This window comes from Pteropus vampyrus, unplaced genomic scaffold (genome assembly GCF_000151845.1).
Source record: "Pteropus vampyrus isolate Shadow unplaced genomic scaffold, Pvam_2.0 Scaffold30, whole genome shotgun sequence".
NCBI lineage: Eukaryota > Metazoa > Chordata > Mammalia > Chiroptera > Pteropodidae > Pteropus > Pteropus vampyrus.
In genome coordinates this window covers 10,065,080-10,080,280 of record NW_011888811.1, presented here as the reverse complement: position 1 = coordinate 10,080,280, position 15,201 = coordinate 10,065,080, and the positions used below count along the sequence as shown (strand labels likewise).

General features: G+C 42.1%; 1 protein-coding gene across 9 annotated transcripts in view; it reads left to right on the top strand.

Moving 5' to 3' along the window:
- The window catches only part of SGCD (sarcoglycan delta), a 1,401,159-nt gene that overhangs the window by 1,247,139 nt on the left and 138,819 nt on the right, over positions 1 to 15,201 (top strand). For all 9 annotated transcript variants that reach the window (XM_023528634.1, XM_023528637.1, XM_023528635.1 and 6 more), the window contains 2 exons: positions 1,895 to 1,982; positions 7,940 to 8,059. In XM_023528634.1, the coding sequence (XP_023384402.1) occupies positions 1,895 to 1,982; positions 7,940 to 8,059 (208 nt within the window). The remainder of the gene's footprint in view (positions 1 to 1,894; positions 1,983 to 7,939; positions 8,060 to 15,201) is intronic.

Here is a 15,201-nt window from a genome sequence, read left to right as displayed (position 1 = left end):
GCCTTGGGGTTGGCCGCCTGTCAAGACAGCTCTGCCACTCTGCCATATGCCAGCATTAGGCTAGACTTGCTGATCCAATTCTATGCCTGCCAGTTTTAGAAGGAAGAAAAAAAAAAAGTTAGACAATCAGCCCATGACCTCCCTACCTCCACGACCTCCATTTTTCATTTTACCTTGATAAAACTATATGTCTTTTCGAGGCTCAGCTCAAGCATTAACATCTCCTTTGCTTTCCACTACACAGCCTCCATCTCTAACTAATCTTACCCTTCAGGAAAGTTCCCACACACATTGTTTGCGCCTCCTTAATCACCTGCTGTCCTGCCTCTGGTGTGATATGTGTGCCCATCTAGTTGTCCCCATTAGACCATAAGACTAATGGGGACAACTAGATGTTGTCTTGCCTGTCTTCAGTTTCCTCACAACTCCTATGGACGAAGGCTTTTTCTGTGTTTAGGACTCAATGCATATTGATGTTATTGAATTTTCAAGAAGATATATGCCGTGTGGTAACAAAGTTTTGGAAAGACAGGAACGACTATCTACATTCTTTTTTCTAATAACAACTATCTGATTACTGACATGTTCTGTTACTGATTCATCCTTTAATCTATGGCTTTGGTTTTCTCTGGAAAAGGGAGACCGTCTAAACTGGGGATTGGCAAACTGTGGCCTGTGGGCTAAAACTAGCCCTCTGCCTGTTCTCATATGGCCAGTGAACTGAGAATGGTTTTTACATTTTTAAATGATTGGAGGGGATAAGGAAGAATAATTTTATGACAGAATAAGATTACATTAAATTTAAATTTTAAACTATATTAAATGAAATGTAAAAATCATTGTTTACGAATAAAGTTTTACGGGAATACAGCCATACCCACTTGTCTGTGGCTGTTTTGCACCAAAACAGCAGTAAGCAGTTGAGTAGTCACAGAGACTGTATTTCAGACAAAGCCTATATAGTATTTACTGTCAGACCCTGTACAGAAAAAGTGTGCCAACCCCTGTTCTCAGTCCTTCTAAGAAATGTCTACCAAAGTGTGAAAAAGGGATCTTTTTGAAATTGGATGAAGGCACAGAATGGCTGAAGGAAAAGAAATCTGGAAACAAGAAAACAAAGAAAGGGGGGCGGGCAGAGTCCTCCTGAGAGATGCCAGGCCTTTGGGGTTGTGTGAACCTGTGTGGCAAAAACCTCCACAGGGAGATTCCAGTCTCCCTCAGGAGCATTTGCATTCTCACAGCCCGTGGACGTGCCAGAGGGGCAGATATTGAGTATTTCACACAAGCTTTCTACTCCCCGTTAAGGACTCTGCACGGTTCCTTTGGAGAAATTGGAAACTAGGAAAGGTGAGATTCGGAGATTGTCAGTCATGCCTTATAATTCCATGTACCAGGGCTGAAACTACAGGAAGATCTAAAGGGCTCCATGTCACCCAGTTGTCTCTGATTCAGAGAGAGAGAGAGAGAGAGAGAGAGAGAGAGAGAGAGAGAGAGTGAGAGTGTGTGTGTGAGAGCGAGAGAGAGTGTGTGTGTGTGAGAGAGAGAGAGTGTGTGTGTGAGAGAGAGAGTGTGTGTGTGTGTTAGAGAGTGTGTGTGTGTGTGTGTGAGAGAGAGAGAGAGAGAGAGAGTGTGTGTGTGTGTGTGTGTGTGTGTGTGTGTGTGTGTAATCTATTTTGAATGTGTGTCAGTGTCTCTCCTGTGGAGGAAATCCATTTGAGATGAATGCTAGTTAATTATCATGCATGTGGGGATCCTTAAACACTTAAAGTTTTCAAATAAAGACATGCCGATTGGACTTGGCTAAAACCAGTTCAGCTCCTTGAAGAGTTAGGATTTTAGTTTTTCGTTTAGAAATCTGCCATTTTCATGTGTTTTTCTTATTTTCTTGTTATAGGGTAATGCCCTGTACTTCAAATCAGCCAGAAATGTGACAGTGAACATTCTCAATGACCAGACTAAAGTGCTAACTCAGCTGATAACAGGTAAGAGAAAAAAGAACTTGGCAGTGGCTGGCCCACGCTAAGCACTCAGAAAATGTAGAACCAAAACTCGAAACACCATGTAAACTGAAGAAATGTCTGCAAACAAGTTTTACAGTGTGTCAGAGAAAGAGAAGGTAGCATATGTTCTATGATTCTACCAAAGGGTAGAGTCTCATCACATACACACATTTAACTTATGCAAATCCAATGATATTTGTTTAGGGGAAAATAAACTATTTTTCATGTAGCATTGCCCCTAAACACAAGCCAGCTGCTTCAGCTGGTGCTCAACCACAGACGAGCTCTCTGCTCCAACGCTGGAGGAAAAGCTGACTGTGTTGGATTAATTGAGAGAGCACAGTATACACAAAGTCATGCACACCATATTTTATGGGGTGTAAAAGAGATTTTTTGAATCCAAATATGGCTTTGAATCCAAGCCATATTTGCTTTGCGTGGTAACTTTGAACCTAACTCAATTGTGAGATGCAGATGTACCCCCTCTGAATATGTTTGTATGGTTTCTTTTAATATAGCAGATCTGCTCCTCACAGATGTGGAAAGCACCCACTGGGTTTTAAGCTGCAACTTCCTGAAATTTAAACAAGGGTTGATTACTCACAGTACCGCTTACAATGATAAACAGGGGCCTCATGGCTGTGGTAACGTGTTAAGTGGTATGACCAATGCCTCTTCTGCAGGTTATGAGCAGTGGGGAAACAGGTGCCATTATGCACCCCACAGTGGAAAGGAAAAGGGATGTGTGTTCGAATGGCATTGTTATACTTCCAGACAGGAAATGCCATTTGTTTGGCTTCAGGGCTGAAAGGAAAGTATACAGATGGACCTTTTGCGAAGCTAATTGCCCAAGTGCCCTGAAACGTTACTCTGACTAAAACATCTGGAGCCCCACCAATGCACGCACCATGGGGACCAGGCGCCTTTGTGCCCAGAGTCTTGCCGGGGAAGGAGCCTCACTGTGCGCCCGCAGGAGCGCTGCGTGTGGACATCTGCATCCACAGCCAGTGGGAGGCTGGGGCCGTCTACCGGGGGAGAAGGCGGGCGGAAGGAAGTGTGGCTGTGGCGCAGCAGAGCCCGTAATCCATAAACATGTTGTTCTAGCAGGCGACCGGGTTGTCGGCCGTGCTTATAGAACATCTGGCCCACAGTCACCATGCTAAATAATTAAATAAACGGCTTCGGTAAGCAGTGATTTAAGCGGCATGTGTGAAAATTGCCTCCAGGAGGGACATAAATCCAACCTGCAGCTCCCGGATTTCCGTATCCAAAAAGAACTTATTTAGCCTGTTGATCATTTGCCGTTTATTTGCAGTGGGAGATTTAGTTTACTTGAGATTTTGTTTTGATAAAGCTGGAACTGTCCAACAGACTGTTACTCAGCAAAAGAGTCGGTCGTTCAGTCTCTCTCTTCCCTCCCCTCTCCATCCCCGCCGCCTCCTCTCCCTTTTCTCCCCCTAGCTCCCCTCTTTTTCTCCCCTTAATTCCTCTCCCCTGTTGCCCTCTCTTTTCCCTTCCAGTTCTCCTTATCCCTCCTTTTCTACCTTCCTCTCCCTCCCACTCCCCTCCCCCATGCACCCCTTCTCTGTCCTTCCCCTTCTCTCCCCTTCCTCCCCTTCCCGCTGCTCTTTCTCTCTGGCCCTTCCTTCTTCCTCCTCGTCTCTCCCCACTCTCTCTCTCCTTCCCCTCTTCCAGTCTCTCCTTTCTCTTCCCTCCCTCCTTCGCTGTCTTCTGTTTTTCTGTCTCCCCCGCCCAAGTCAGGCCCTCTTGAGAGCTAACACTCCCATCCCTAACTCTTAAAGCAAGGCGTGACACAGCTAATATTAGAACGAGGCAAACCAAAAGCCATTCGAACACCAGCTGGCAGGAGCCTTTCAAGGTTTCTAGAGAGGATGGATATGTTCAAAATAAAATCCGCGGCGCTCCTATGAACATCCCCTACCCCTATAGTTTCCCCTCAGGGTTCTCCGCTTACACTTACGCACACCATGGACAGCACAGAGCAGTGCCCAGAGAATTTCTTCTATGGCCCGTTATACCTGGTGCTGTACTTATCCCAGAGCAAATGACTCCTGTCGTCCAGGAGGCCAGGTTTACTGAGGCAATCCAGACAGAGGGTTCAGGAATTCTCCTGCTTAACTACAGAATGTCTCAGAAGCCCAGAAGAAATTCCAATGTTAGCAATTTGGGTAATCTTGTCACATGAAACAGTGTTTTAAACCAGCGGTCCCCAACCTTTTTGGCACCAGGAACCGGTGCTCCTATGAGAGTCTAATGCCTGATGATCTGAGCTGGAGCTGAGGCGGTGATGCTAGCGCTGGGGAGCGGCTGCGGATACAGATGATGCCTCTCTCGCTCTCTTGCCACTCACCTCCTACTGGGTGACCCGGTTCCTAACAGGCCACAGACCAGTACCCTTCGGAGGCTTGGGGGGTCAGGACCCCTGTTTTAAGTGATAGTTGAGTCCCCAGGCTAGACCACAAATGTGCGCGTGACTCATGCTGCTGCCGTTTTGGTGTATCCTCAGTAGTGGGTCGGAACAGGAAACCCCTGACCTGCAAGAAGTGAAACGGGGGGGAGGGGGGGGCGGGTCTTCCACAGCATCTCACCAGAGTGGGCGAAGGGCCCAGCATCAAGGGAGTCGGGGAAGGAAACCAGGCTGGACGGCCCCCGGGCCTTTCAGCTCCCCAGCTGGTGACAGTGGCATAACTGGCCCCTGCTGCTTCCTGATAGATTCCAGGTGTCCCCCTTGTTTGGGAGACTAATGAAGAAGGCACTTCACACACAGGCTACCATGCACAGAAGTGGCAATAACTGAAGACCAGCTTAGAGTTATGAACAGTGATTTTCTTTTTTTTCATCCTAGAGAGGAACAATAGCTCTGCCAAAGAACCTCCAAGCCGTCTCCAATTCTACTTGTATTTCTTTCTAGAATTTGTTTGTTTGTTTGTTTTGAGATTTTACAGTGTCCAAGGAGGTTTGGCAGTCCCAGGTAAAATCAACAAAAGCACAAGCCTTCTGTACCAACAGTCGCTCTGTGGGATTTTAGCTAAAACTACCAGTTACTGAGCTCTATACACCCAACTGGTTCTGGCCCTCAGTAAATTCCATTTTGTATTCTGAGAAGCTCTGAGAAGCAATTAATTGCGTTTTGTGTTCTCCAATTACTGCCGTCTCTTCAACACGCGCTCCCGTATGTCTCATGTACCATTCTCAAGTTCATAGTAAATACAGTTTAGACATAGGCAGGTAGGTGTTCTCGCCTCCTCAGGGGCCATGTCTCACGTTATTGCCTAAGTCCACGGAGGCAAACCCAAGTGTTTGTGTCCTCATCTTGCCACTACTTTGCCATCTGACTGGATCCAGAGTAGGCAAACTGTGCTCACCTATGACCATTTATTAATTCACTAGCACTTCTTTAGCTCCTGATCTTCAGTCTTCCCCCTAAGAAAACGGGTTACAAACCAAAATATTGACAACATGACAGACTTTCCTGAAGTTTTTGGTGTCACCAAGAAAGCGACCATATCTCAGCCCTTCCAGGACACCCAATCTGAAGCCCCCACGCACATCACTGTTCTTTAGGGCTCACTCTCTGGTCCTTGTCTCCAGCTTTCTGCTTGCCCTCATCCTCCAAAAGCTCCTTTTCTGGCTGCTCCTCGGGCATTGGCTCAGCCCCCTTCTCCTTCCTAGACAAATAAACATCCCTTTTCCATGGACCAATTATGAGAGCTCAGTTCCAGACCCAGATCTGCTATAAGCTCACTTGGTGACTACGAGAGAGCCCTTGACCTTGCTGCCACTTGCTCTTCTCCCCTACAGCATGAAGGCAGTCAGAAAAGATAATGTCCAGGTCCCGTGCCATTTGGAAAGTCTGTGCTGTCTGCTATTTCAGTCATCAAGGAGCCTTTTCAATGTCCTTATTTTTGTCAGAGGGCTAGTATGGACGTCTGGCAAGAGATCGGGTCAGCCAAATCGACATGATAAGTGTACTAAGGCATTCATTATTAATTCTTTTCAATGTGTTGTGACCACTGCATTAGAAAAATGGTGATGGTCATGATCACAATGACGATGATGATCACGAGAGCAATCCCCTACATTTCACAGCACTTACCTTCCTACAAAGTTCTTTTTATAAACACAGTATAATTTGATCATTTTAACCTTTCTGCAGGGTAGATAGAATAAATGGTGATAGTACAATTTTATGGATGCAGAAAATGAGGTTCAGAAAGATCAAATGATTTGCCTAAAATGATTACCAGAAAATGAGAGCGTTGGAACATAATTCTTGTCTTCCTCCGATTCTTAGACTGATAGCCTTGACAAAAAAGGAACCAGACATCAGGTTCTAGCCAGGCATTATCATCCAGTCATCGGTGTTCTCCTATTTAACCATAAATAATTTCACAGAACATCAACACCAGACAAGGCCACTTGGCAGCCATGAAGGATAAAGACAAAAACAAAGACAGTTCTGATCATGTCAGAACACAGACAAAAATGAAAACACTTATCCAAACCACAAAAATGACCAAATGTCCCTCTATCCTAGCTAACATGACTGTTGTTTTTCTATTCATTACAATTTAGCATTGCTCTGGTCTTCCCTACTTTTAGAAAAGATTTATTAAGATACCATTTATAAAATTACTCCCACTTCCTGATAGCATCTAATCCACAGCAAAGCTTTGATTCCTTAAACCCTGCCAAAAATAACCTAAGAGAAGGCCAAATACTACAATAAGTCCTTCTTTGTCACTAAGGTGTCTCATGCGATTCCCCATGGCGTGTGTTCTCCCTCACGGCACTGAGTGCTCACCCCAAGTTGTTCAACTATAGGAGTGTCCCTGGTGCCTTATGCCTGGAAGGCATTTTTGGACCTTTTCATCACTACCTTTTATTCATAAGTAACACTGTCTTGAAAAATAACTAGAGGAAAACAAAAGTCCTATGTTAGAATCTCCTGGGAAGTTTTGGTTAATAGAAGATTTCTGGACTCCTACCTCAAAATTTTTTTCTATATAACTCTCCAGACCAAAAGATAAATCCCTTTTGATCTGAGCCAGGTTCCGTGAGGATGGCAATGCTCCCAGGTTGTTCCGATGCACTTCATGTCCTTAGGTAGCTCCAGCCCAGATAGACTGAGGTGTCTTCTTCCTTTTTTAGGAATTCTAACACATTAACATGTTTTATTTTTTTCCATAGTACCCAAAACTCTCTGTAGTTTTTTACTTATTTATTTATTAATAAGTGTTTAAACTTATATCTGTCCATCTCTATCAGAAGATAAGGTGCTATGGGATCAGGAGCCTTTTCTTCTTTATGCCATTATAGGTCCACCTTCAAGAATACTATCTGTTGTCATATGATAAATCCTCTAAAATTCATTTTTTACAGAATGAAATTCTAGCATAAAAGATTCAATAACTTCCTAAGCAAGTAATTGCAAGATATGATAGAATTTTCTGCCGAGAGATGATCTATTTACTGTGGAAATAGACTTTTGTCTGACGTGAAATGCAGCCAGTGGGTCAAAGGTACAGAGTGAGACAGATTTCAGCTGAATTTAAAGGCCAAAGATATGCTGGTTGCTTCAAGAGGTGGTGAGCCTTCCATGCCTTGATACATTCAACCCACAGTCTATAAGTATTTGACAGTGATTTGGTGGTTAACTGAGGGAAATCTTATTCAAGCATTAGTTTGGAAGAAGGACATGATGGGCTTTAAAATCATAGCCTGAGAGCATATGATTAAAAGTAATTGACAAGACATGGCTCAAGTCATGAGACTGATTTTCACAGTTGGCTTCTGAAAACCAATCCACATACATTAAAGTCCAGTACAATCTTGTCAGATGTATGCGCTCTATGAAAAGCTCTTCATAATTAAATGCAACAAGACTAATGTATTCACTCTCTCTCTCTCCCCCCTAGGTCCAAAAGCCGTAGAAGCTTATGGCCAAAAGTTTGAAGTAAAGACAGTGTCTGGAAAATTGCTCTTTTCTGCAGATAACAATGAAGTGGTAGTAGGAGCTGAGAGATTACGAGTTTTAGGTAAGGAAACTTTAATCATTTAATCGGTCTGTACATTTGGTAGGAAACATGAAATGGTGTCTAGAAGAGTGATTTAGGCCAATTACAAGATTCTTTTAAAACAAGGCAGTTGAACCCTTTCCCTGGAGCCTGGTTCTTGGCAAAACTTTCTCAAGTCATGAAGTCTTTGTGGCACATCTGCCAACAGCAAGCTTTGGGTGGGATTGTGTTCATGCCCAGAAGTGTAATAGAATTCACATCATCCTCATAACTGGCAGTCCTGCGGGAAGCAGCCAAGACCCGTATACATGTGACAGTGGTTACCGAACCTGATTGTAAACTAAGAATCACCTCTGTTTGTATCACGTGACTGGTGACTTCACTGAAAATCTGCACAATTCACTTTTAGCTCAGGATTACTCTGGTTGACCTTTTGGAAGGTTTTATCTGTGTAGAATAGTTGTTTGACTTGTTTTAACCTATTAGGGTTTGTTGGGTTTTTTTGGTTCCCTCCCTCCCCCCACACTCTATGTTAAAATTCTACTAAAAGAAAAGAGGTAATGCTGAGTAGGTTGGCTTTGGTTTGGCTTCTTTTAGTCAGGCTTTGTGAATATTGAGATGTTAGATAGTAAGTCCTGAACGTGGAACCTTTCGATTCTAAATGCTTCATTGAACGCCTCTTACTTGAACCCAAATCAAAATACTCTCACTGCCTCTTTTCCAAAAGTTCAGGAAAACTATATTGCCAGTTCTGGTTTTTCATAATGAAGGAGGATTATATGCCTACCTTACATAATCACATGACTCAGTGCTTATTTTTTTAACTGGATTTAAAAAATTGGATAGTACAAATAACAGTAAGGAATGAGCTACACTTTTGGGCATCTTATAGTTTTATAGTTCTTAATCTAAACTTAAATTTTTATATTTCTTTCTTTTGGAAAAAACTGCAAACCACCATATATGCACAGACCACACAGTGAGTGGGGGCGGCTCTCCCTCAGCCTTTGGGGTCTGTCACATGAGTCTCGGCCATTATTATCTTCCTCCTAAGTTATTTTGAAATGGTTCCTTCATTTATTTATTTATTTTTGGTACATTTGGCTATAGCGTCGGTGGTAGATTACACTATAATAGGATCATCTCTATTTCTGTATACATTTATTACTAGACCTCAACCACAATTTTCTTTTCCCCTTTAACTTCTCCTTGCCTGCAAGACATACTCTGTATTAATATGTCAGAAACCTACAAATCTGTTTTGTCCTTTTCTGTTCTGTTGGATACTTACAATCAAAACCTTTACTAGGTTATTGAATAAATTTAGTTTTAAGAGGAAAAAAAAAAAAAAAGAATTACCTCGGGAACTACTTTAAGTTTACATTCATAGATTCAGCCACGACTTACTGAATTAGAAGCTCTCGCGGCAGGGCCCAAGAATTGGTTCATAAAAACATTTGCTGGAATGTCTGAGGTCTCACTGTTGGAATCATCGAATCTTAGAACACAACAAATAAATATTCAATGGCTGCATACTGAAACGGTCCAGCATGGCGGCTTAAGAGTGCTGGTGCTGGAGCTGACCTGGCTCTTATTCCCTGCTTTGTCAACTGTTAGCTTGTGACTTTAGACAAGTTACCAACATCACTGAGACAGTTTTCTGCTCAATTGGACTATGAACATCTACCATCTCAAGTTGTCCCTAGGATTAAATGAGATCATATTTATGTACTCATCACAATGCCTAGTACAGAATAGTACTCCGTCAATGGTAGCTGCTGCTGCTGTTAATACCCATGCTGTTTCTACTGTTAATAATACTAATACTACTTTTCCTCCTAATGCTCCCTGAGTCACTGAAATATAGTGATTTAATATAGTGATTTAATATAGTGATTAAAAGCTAAGAAAGCAATTTATTATGATTTTATCCCATCTTTATCCTTTATAACCTATGTGCCCTTAAGCAAATTATCTAACTTCTCTGTGCCTGTGTTTTTTTTTTAATCTATAAATTGGGGTTATAGAAATATCTACCCTCCAAAATTCTTGGAAGGATTGAACGAAATAATCTATGTGAAGTGGTTAGTAAGCTGACTAGTAAATGGTAAGCGTTCAGTAAGTGCTAGCTGGGAATTACTGTTCATTCTCTGTATTATTAGTTTCACTAGGCACCTTCTTTCTTCTTTATTGCTGTCCTCTTCCTGGTCCTCACCTCCGCCCCTAGGCAATCAACTTCTCTCTCTCCCTCCCTATCTCTCTCTTCTCTCCATCATCCCTCTACTCTCTCTCCTGTATTTGTCCCTGACTTCCAGTTCCTATCACTGTTACTGGCACCATTATACTCCCCTCTTTCAGTCTCAAAACTTTGGCATCACCTCTACCGGCATCAGGCTTAGCAGAGTCAGACAATGAAAGTGACCGTCTCAAGGCTGCTCCGTGTAAGTGAGAAGTCAGGATGCAGAGGCGGAGAGCCAGGGGCATCTAACCCCTGGCCAGATGCTCCCCTGTGACATGAGCTAGAACAATAAACACCCTTTGTCTATCAGGGCCTTGCTTTTTCCTATCTATAACGCAGGAACTGTCTAGAGCAGAAGTTTTCAAACAAATTTTCTGAATTCAGAAAAAAATACACTTTTAAAAATAAAAATTTTATAATGAATCCCAATAAATAAAATACATTAAAGACCAGAACTGCTCTGAGTTGCGAGTGGGACTTTGGAGAGACAAAGATCAGAGACTGGAGTTACAGCTGTAATTCCATCCTTTCCTTTCCCCCTCTATGTCCCTTAGTGCTTATTTTTAAAACCCTTTAAGATAGTCTTTAAAAAAATAAAGTCTGCTGACCACTTGCCATGATCTAGGCACCATGCTTTATAGTCATTATTACATTTACACATCCGCAATACCTTGTAAGGTGGGCACCATTGTTATCATCCCCATTTTACAGATGACAGACCTAAGCCATAGCAAAAGGTGAGAGCCCGAATTCCCAGCTAAGTATTTTGACTGCAGACTGCTTTACTTTAAAGCATTATACTTTGCTGCCTCCTCAAATTTGTCCCATTTTCAGTGGAGTAAACTAAGGCTTGTAAAAGTAAAGAAGCTTGCCTAAGATCAAGCTCTAGTAAGTGGTAGAACCAATGTTTAAATCCTTGCCCGTGGACTCCAGCCTCAATGCACTTAATTATGTGTGAATATATATTGTTCTGAGACCCTTTTCCAACTCTCACAATTAATGTTTTTTACCTATTATTTGTTGAAATGGCACCTTCCATATTAGCTCTAGGTTTGAGGGTTTTATAAACACACACACACACACACACACACTCACTCACACACTCACACTCACACACTCTTCAGGCTATTCTCTTGTTTAAGAGTACTTTGCTCTACCAGCTCTAAAATAATTGCCCAGGGGGAAAAATGGTGGTATCTCATGCCAAGATCCTTTTATACAAATGGTGTTTGTACAAATGGTGCTTGGCACTTCCCATTAGTTTCTTAGTGCTTCGTGAATAAACTCACTGCTTTAAAATCTGACTTTGCCAAGAGACAGGGTAATTTTAGATGTCCAAACACTTCAGTTGAATCTTAGTGTACAAACGCTGTGGTGGTATCAATTAAGAACCTCCCCACCCACCGCTATGTAGACTAAGGGCTGAAGGGTTACTGTAGTTCTTGGTCACTTCAAGACAGGTGGGTATTTCTGTTGTTGTTGCTTATGCTTGCGATGTGTCACTTAGAGAACGATTTAGGATAAAATCTGTCTCTCTCCATCATTAGGAGCATTTGTTCTCTGTGTAAAAATGGAGAAAGAAAGCATCATAATAAAGACCACGGCTGCTACTAGTGCTGAGAAGATTAGGAAATGACCACCCCACAAATTTTACATCAGCCTACTCAGTGAAATGAGCCTTGTGAGTTGCAGACGTGAGCTTCCTGTCAGCTGAGATTCAGCCATATGGTGTGGAAATTTAGGCAACTTCATTTTCAGATTAATAAGAAGTTCGTCTTTTTGAGTTGTCAGACTGCACAAGCTCTCAGGAGTTTTGAATCAGGATGCATATTTCATGGTGGAGTCTAACATACCTGAGTTTGAGGACTTGATCAACGATTTAGGATCTAAGTGACCCTGTCCAAGTCTGTTTATCTCTCTACACTTTAGTTTCCACATGTATAAAACAGAGAGGAACAAAATAAAGAATGGAAGTAAGAAGGAATGATTATAATAAGAAACATATACAAATAAATCCATTATTTTAGTGGATAGTTGAGTGAGAATGAGCAGTAGAATATCAGAAGGAATAACCCCAATTATGAAATGCCTCTTGGATGTAGTAGTTTAACTCCTGGGCTGAGAGTAATCATTTAAATTTTTCTCAGGATAACCACACGCACCTTTTCAGCTTTTAGGACAGTGACTGCCCTGAGCACACACTTTGAATAATATGGTCTTTGAATAGTGTGGCAAAAAGACTGCTAGCCATGCCTCCTAAAGAACGGTTCATTATCTGGAAACTTTTATCTTAGAAAGAGGTAGGGGAATCGATGTAGGCAGACTCTAGTTGCTGATCTCCCGTATATGCAACTTTCCTGAGGCAAAGAGAGCAGTCAAGAGCCAAGCAGTTGAATGGCTGAGAGCACAGGTATAATCTTCGTTTCTGTTATTTGTCAACTGGTGCCCTTGGATGTGTGACATCACCTTTCTAGGCTCTGTGATGTAGTGTAATAATGCCTGTTTCTCAGAGCAGCAGTAGCAGTTGGCAGAACCGGATGGTGCGTTGTATGTAGATGAATGGCACAGTGCGTGATGCACAGTGCGTGGTACACAGTAAGCACTCAGTACATGCCAGCTGTCGTTGCATTGCTGGTTTCTTTTGGTCCACTTGGACTTCAGGAAATTCATCAAGTCCTGAAATTTTACACAGCCTTGTGTGATCGTTCACAAAGGAAGACTCTCAGAGAAATTGGCTTAGGACTTGTAGGAGTATTCATATATCAGATAAGATCGGACAGGTGGATTTCCTGGACATAACTAGGGCCAGAATTAGAAAATACCTTTACAAGCTGTGAAGCACCACACTGCGCATTTCACCTGGGTGCATGTAGGCTGGTCTTACTAATGTATTCTCAAGCTGGACTAAGGTAACTGAAGGGTTAAAGGCCTGGGTTGACTTCCCGAAATTGTAGGGTCTGTCTCTCCTCCCTCTAAGACAATAGTTCTCAAAATGTGGTTCTTGGGTAGGAGCAACAGTTTTAGTTTTCTTGTTAGTCATGCAGACTCTCAAGCCCCACCCCAGACCTAATGAATGAGAAATTCGGGGGTCCGGCCCAGCGCACAGTGTTTGCACAAGACTTCCAGGTGATTCTGATGCATGCTAAACTTGATGAACCTCTGATGTAGGATAGTCACAACTTTGCTGGTAGCCTTCAGGCTCAGCTTTTATAACTTTGTTCCAGAAAACCTATAATATGAAAATAGCTAACGTAAGTTAGTTTGGAATCATCTCTGCGCAAGATGCCAAACTAACCACTTATGAAAATACATTTGATCCTCGCTAAAACCATATAAAGAGGGCACTGGCTTATCACTTTGATTTACAGAGGAGTAAACTGAGGCACAGAGTAATGTGCAATCTGCCCAGAGCTTCAGAGAGAAACTGTGGGATTCAGGCAGGATCTGAATCCAGGCACTCTTACCCACTACACTCAGTGACCCCTCTCACAGCAATCAGCAACTTCCCCAAACTCCATAGCACGTTAGCAGCACGATGAGAAAGAACTGGGCAAGAGTTTGCCGAGCTGTTCCTCTCCTTTTTGCCTCCTAGATACTCCGCTATTTCCACGATTTTCCCACATCTGACTATTTCTCTGCTTCCTTCACTAACTCTTCTTTCCCCTACGAAATGACACGGATTTGCACTTGGCATCACATGTTAACTCCTTCAAGTTTCGGTCCTTGTTTTTCTCTTTTCACACAATGTTGAAACTGGGGTTTTCTACGGGAAATCCCAGTTTCAACATTTGCTCTTTTCAGGTGACCCCCCACCCCAAATCTGTATTTGCCTTGAGCCGTCTTCTTAATTCTAGTTCCAAATTCCCGATGGCCTGGCCTTTTCTGCGTGGCTGTCTTTCCTTCACTGGCACTTTATCACCTACAGCTGAACTTACGTCTCCTTACCGAGCCCCCCACCTCTGCAGAACCCACTGCCCTGATTCTCCACATGGGCCACCATTGCCCTCATCTTCCAGGCCTTGCTTTCATCCGAGTGCCAGACCCTGTCTTTCTTCATATGGGCAGGGATGTCTTTACCAATTTTGGATTTTTCATATTATAAAGGTATCTATTTAAGTCTGACCCAGAAAATTTAGGTTTGTAGTCAGGCCCATCCATTTATTTACCAAAAAGGTGTAAAATTAGTGTGCACAATGAGATGTGATATAGTTTAGCTTGGATTATAGAACAAAGTTATTAAATATTGTACAAGAACAGCCTTCAAAAAGCAGCAAGGAAATAGGCAACATAAAAGCCAGCGCGTCCAAGAGGCAGCTTCTTAGAGACATCAGGGAAAACATACTTTAGATTTTCATTAATGACTGATATCATTGAACAATGAATTGGACATTATAGTATTTATAAACAGAGCATGATTATAAGGTCTCATTCTAATTGTTAATTAGGTCTATTTATACTCTAGATTAGTTTTTTTAAATATGTCCTCTAGATTCCACTCGATACTAATTATTCGAGTTACATTATTATCCATTGAAAAACATTTTTAATTAAGTCTAAAGCCATTTAAATTAGCATAAGATTTATAGAAATTTAAATGTGGTCTTATGCGCGTTGGTTTTTAGAAAGACATCAGATGATACATTTAGCCTTTTGAATTCATTTTTGATGAAACAATCTATTGCAACCTGGCAATTAACAATTATTATGAAAGGAGCGGGGTGTTCTTAATAGTGTTCATTCAATAAATATGGGTCTGTATCATTCATATATATGTATATATACGATATCTTCAAATCTTCACTATTAGCATCATGGTTATTCACAGATGAAAGTCATTGTTCCCGTTCTCTCTCAGGGAGCTGTCTGTCTAATAAGGGAGATAAGACTCACATACAGATGTGTAATAGCCAAAGCAAAAAAAAAA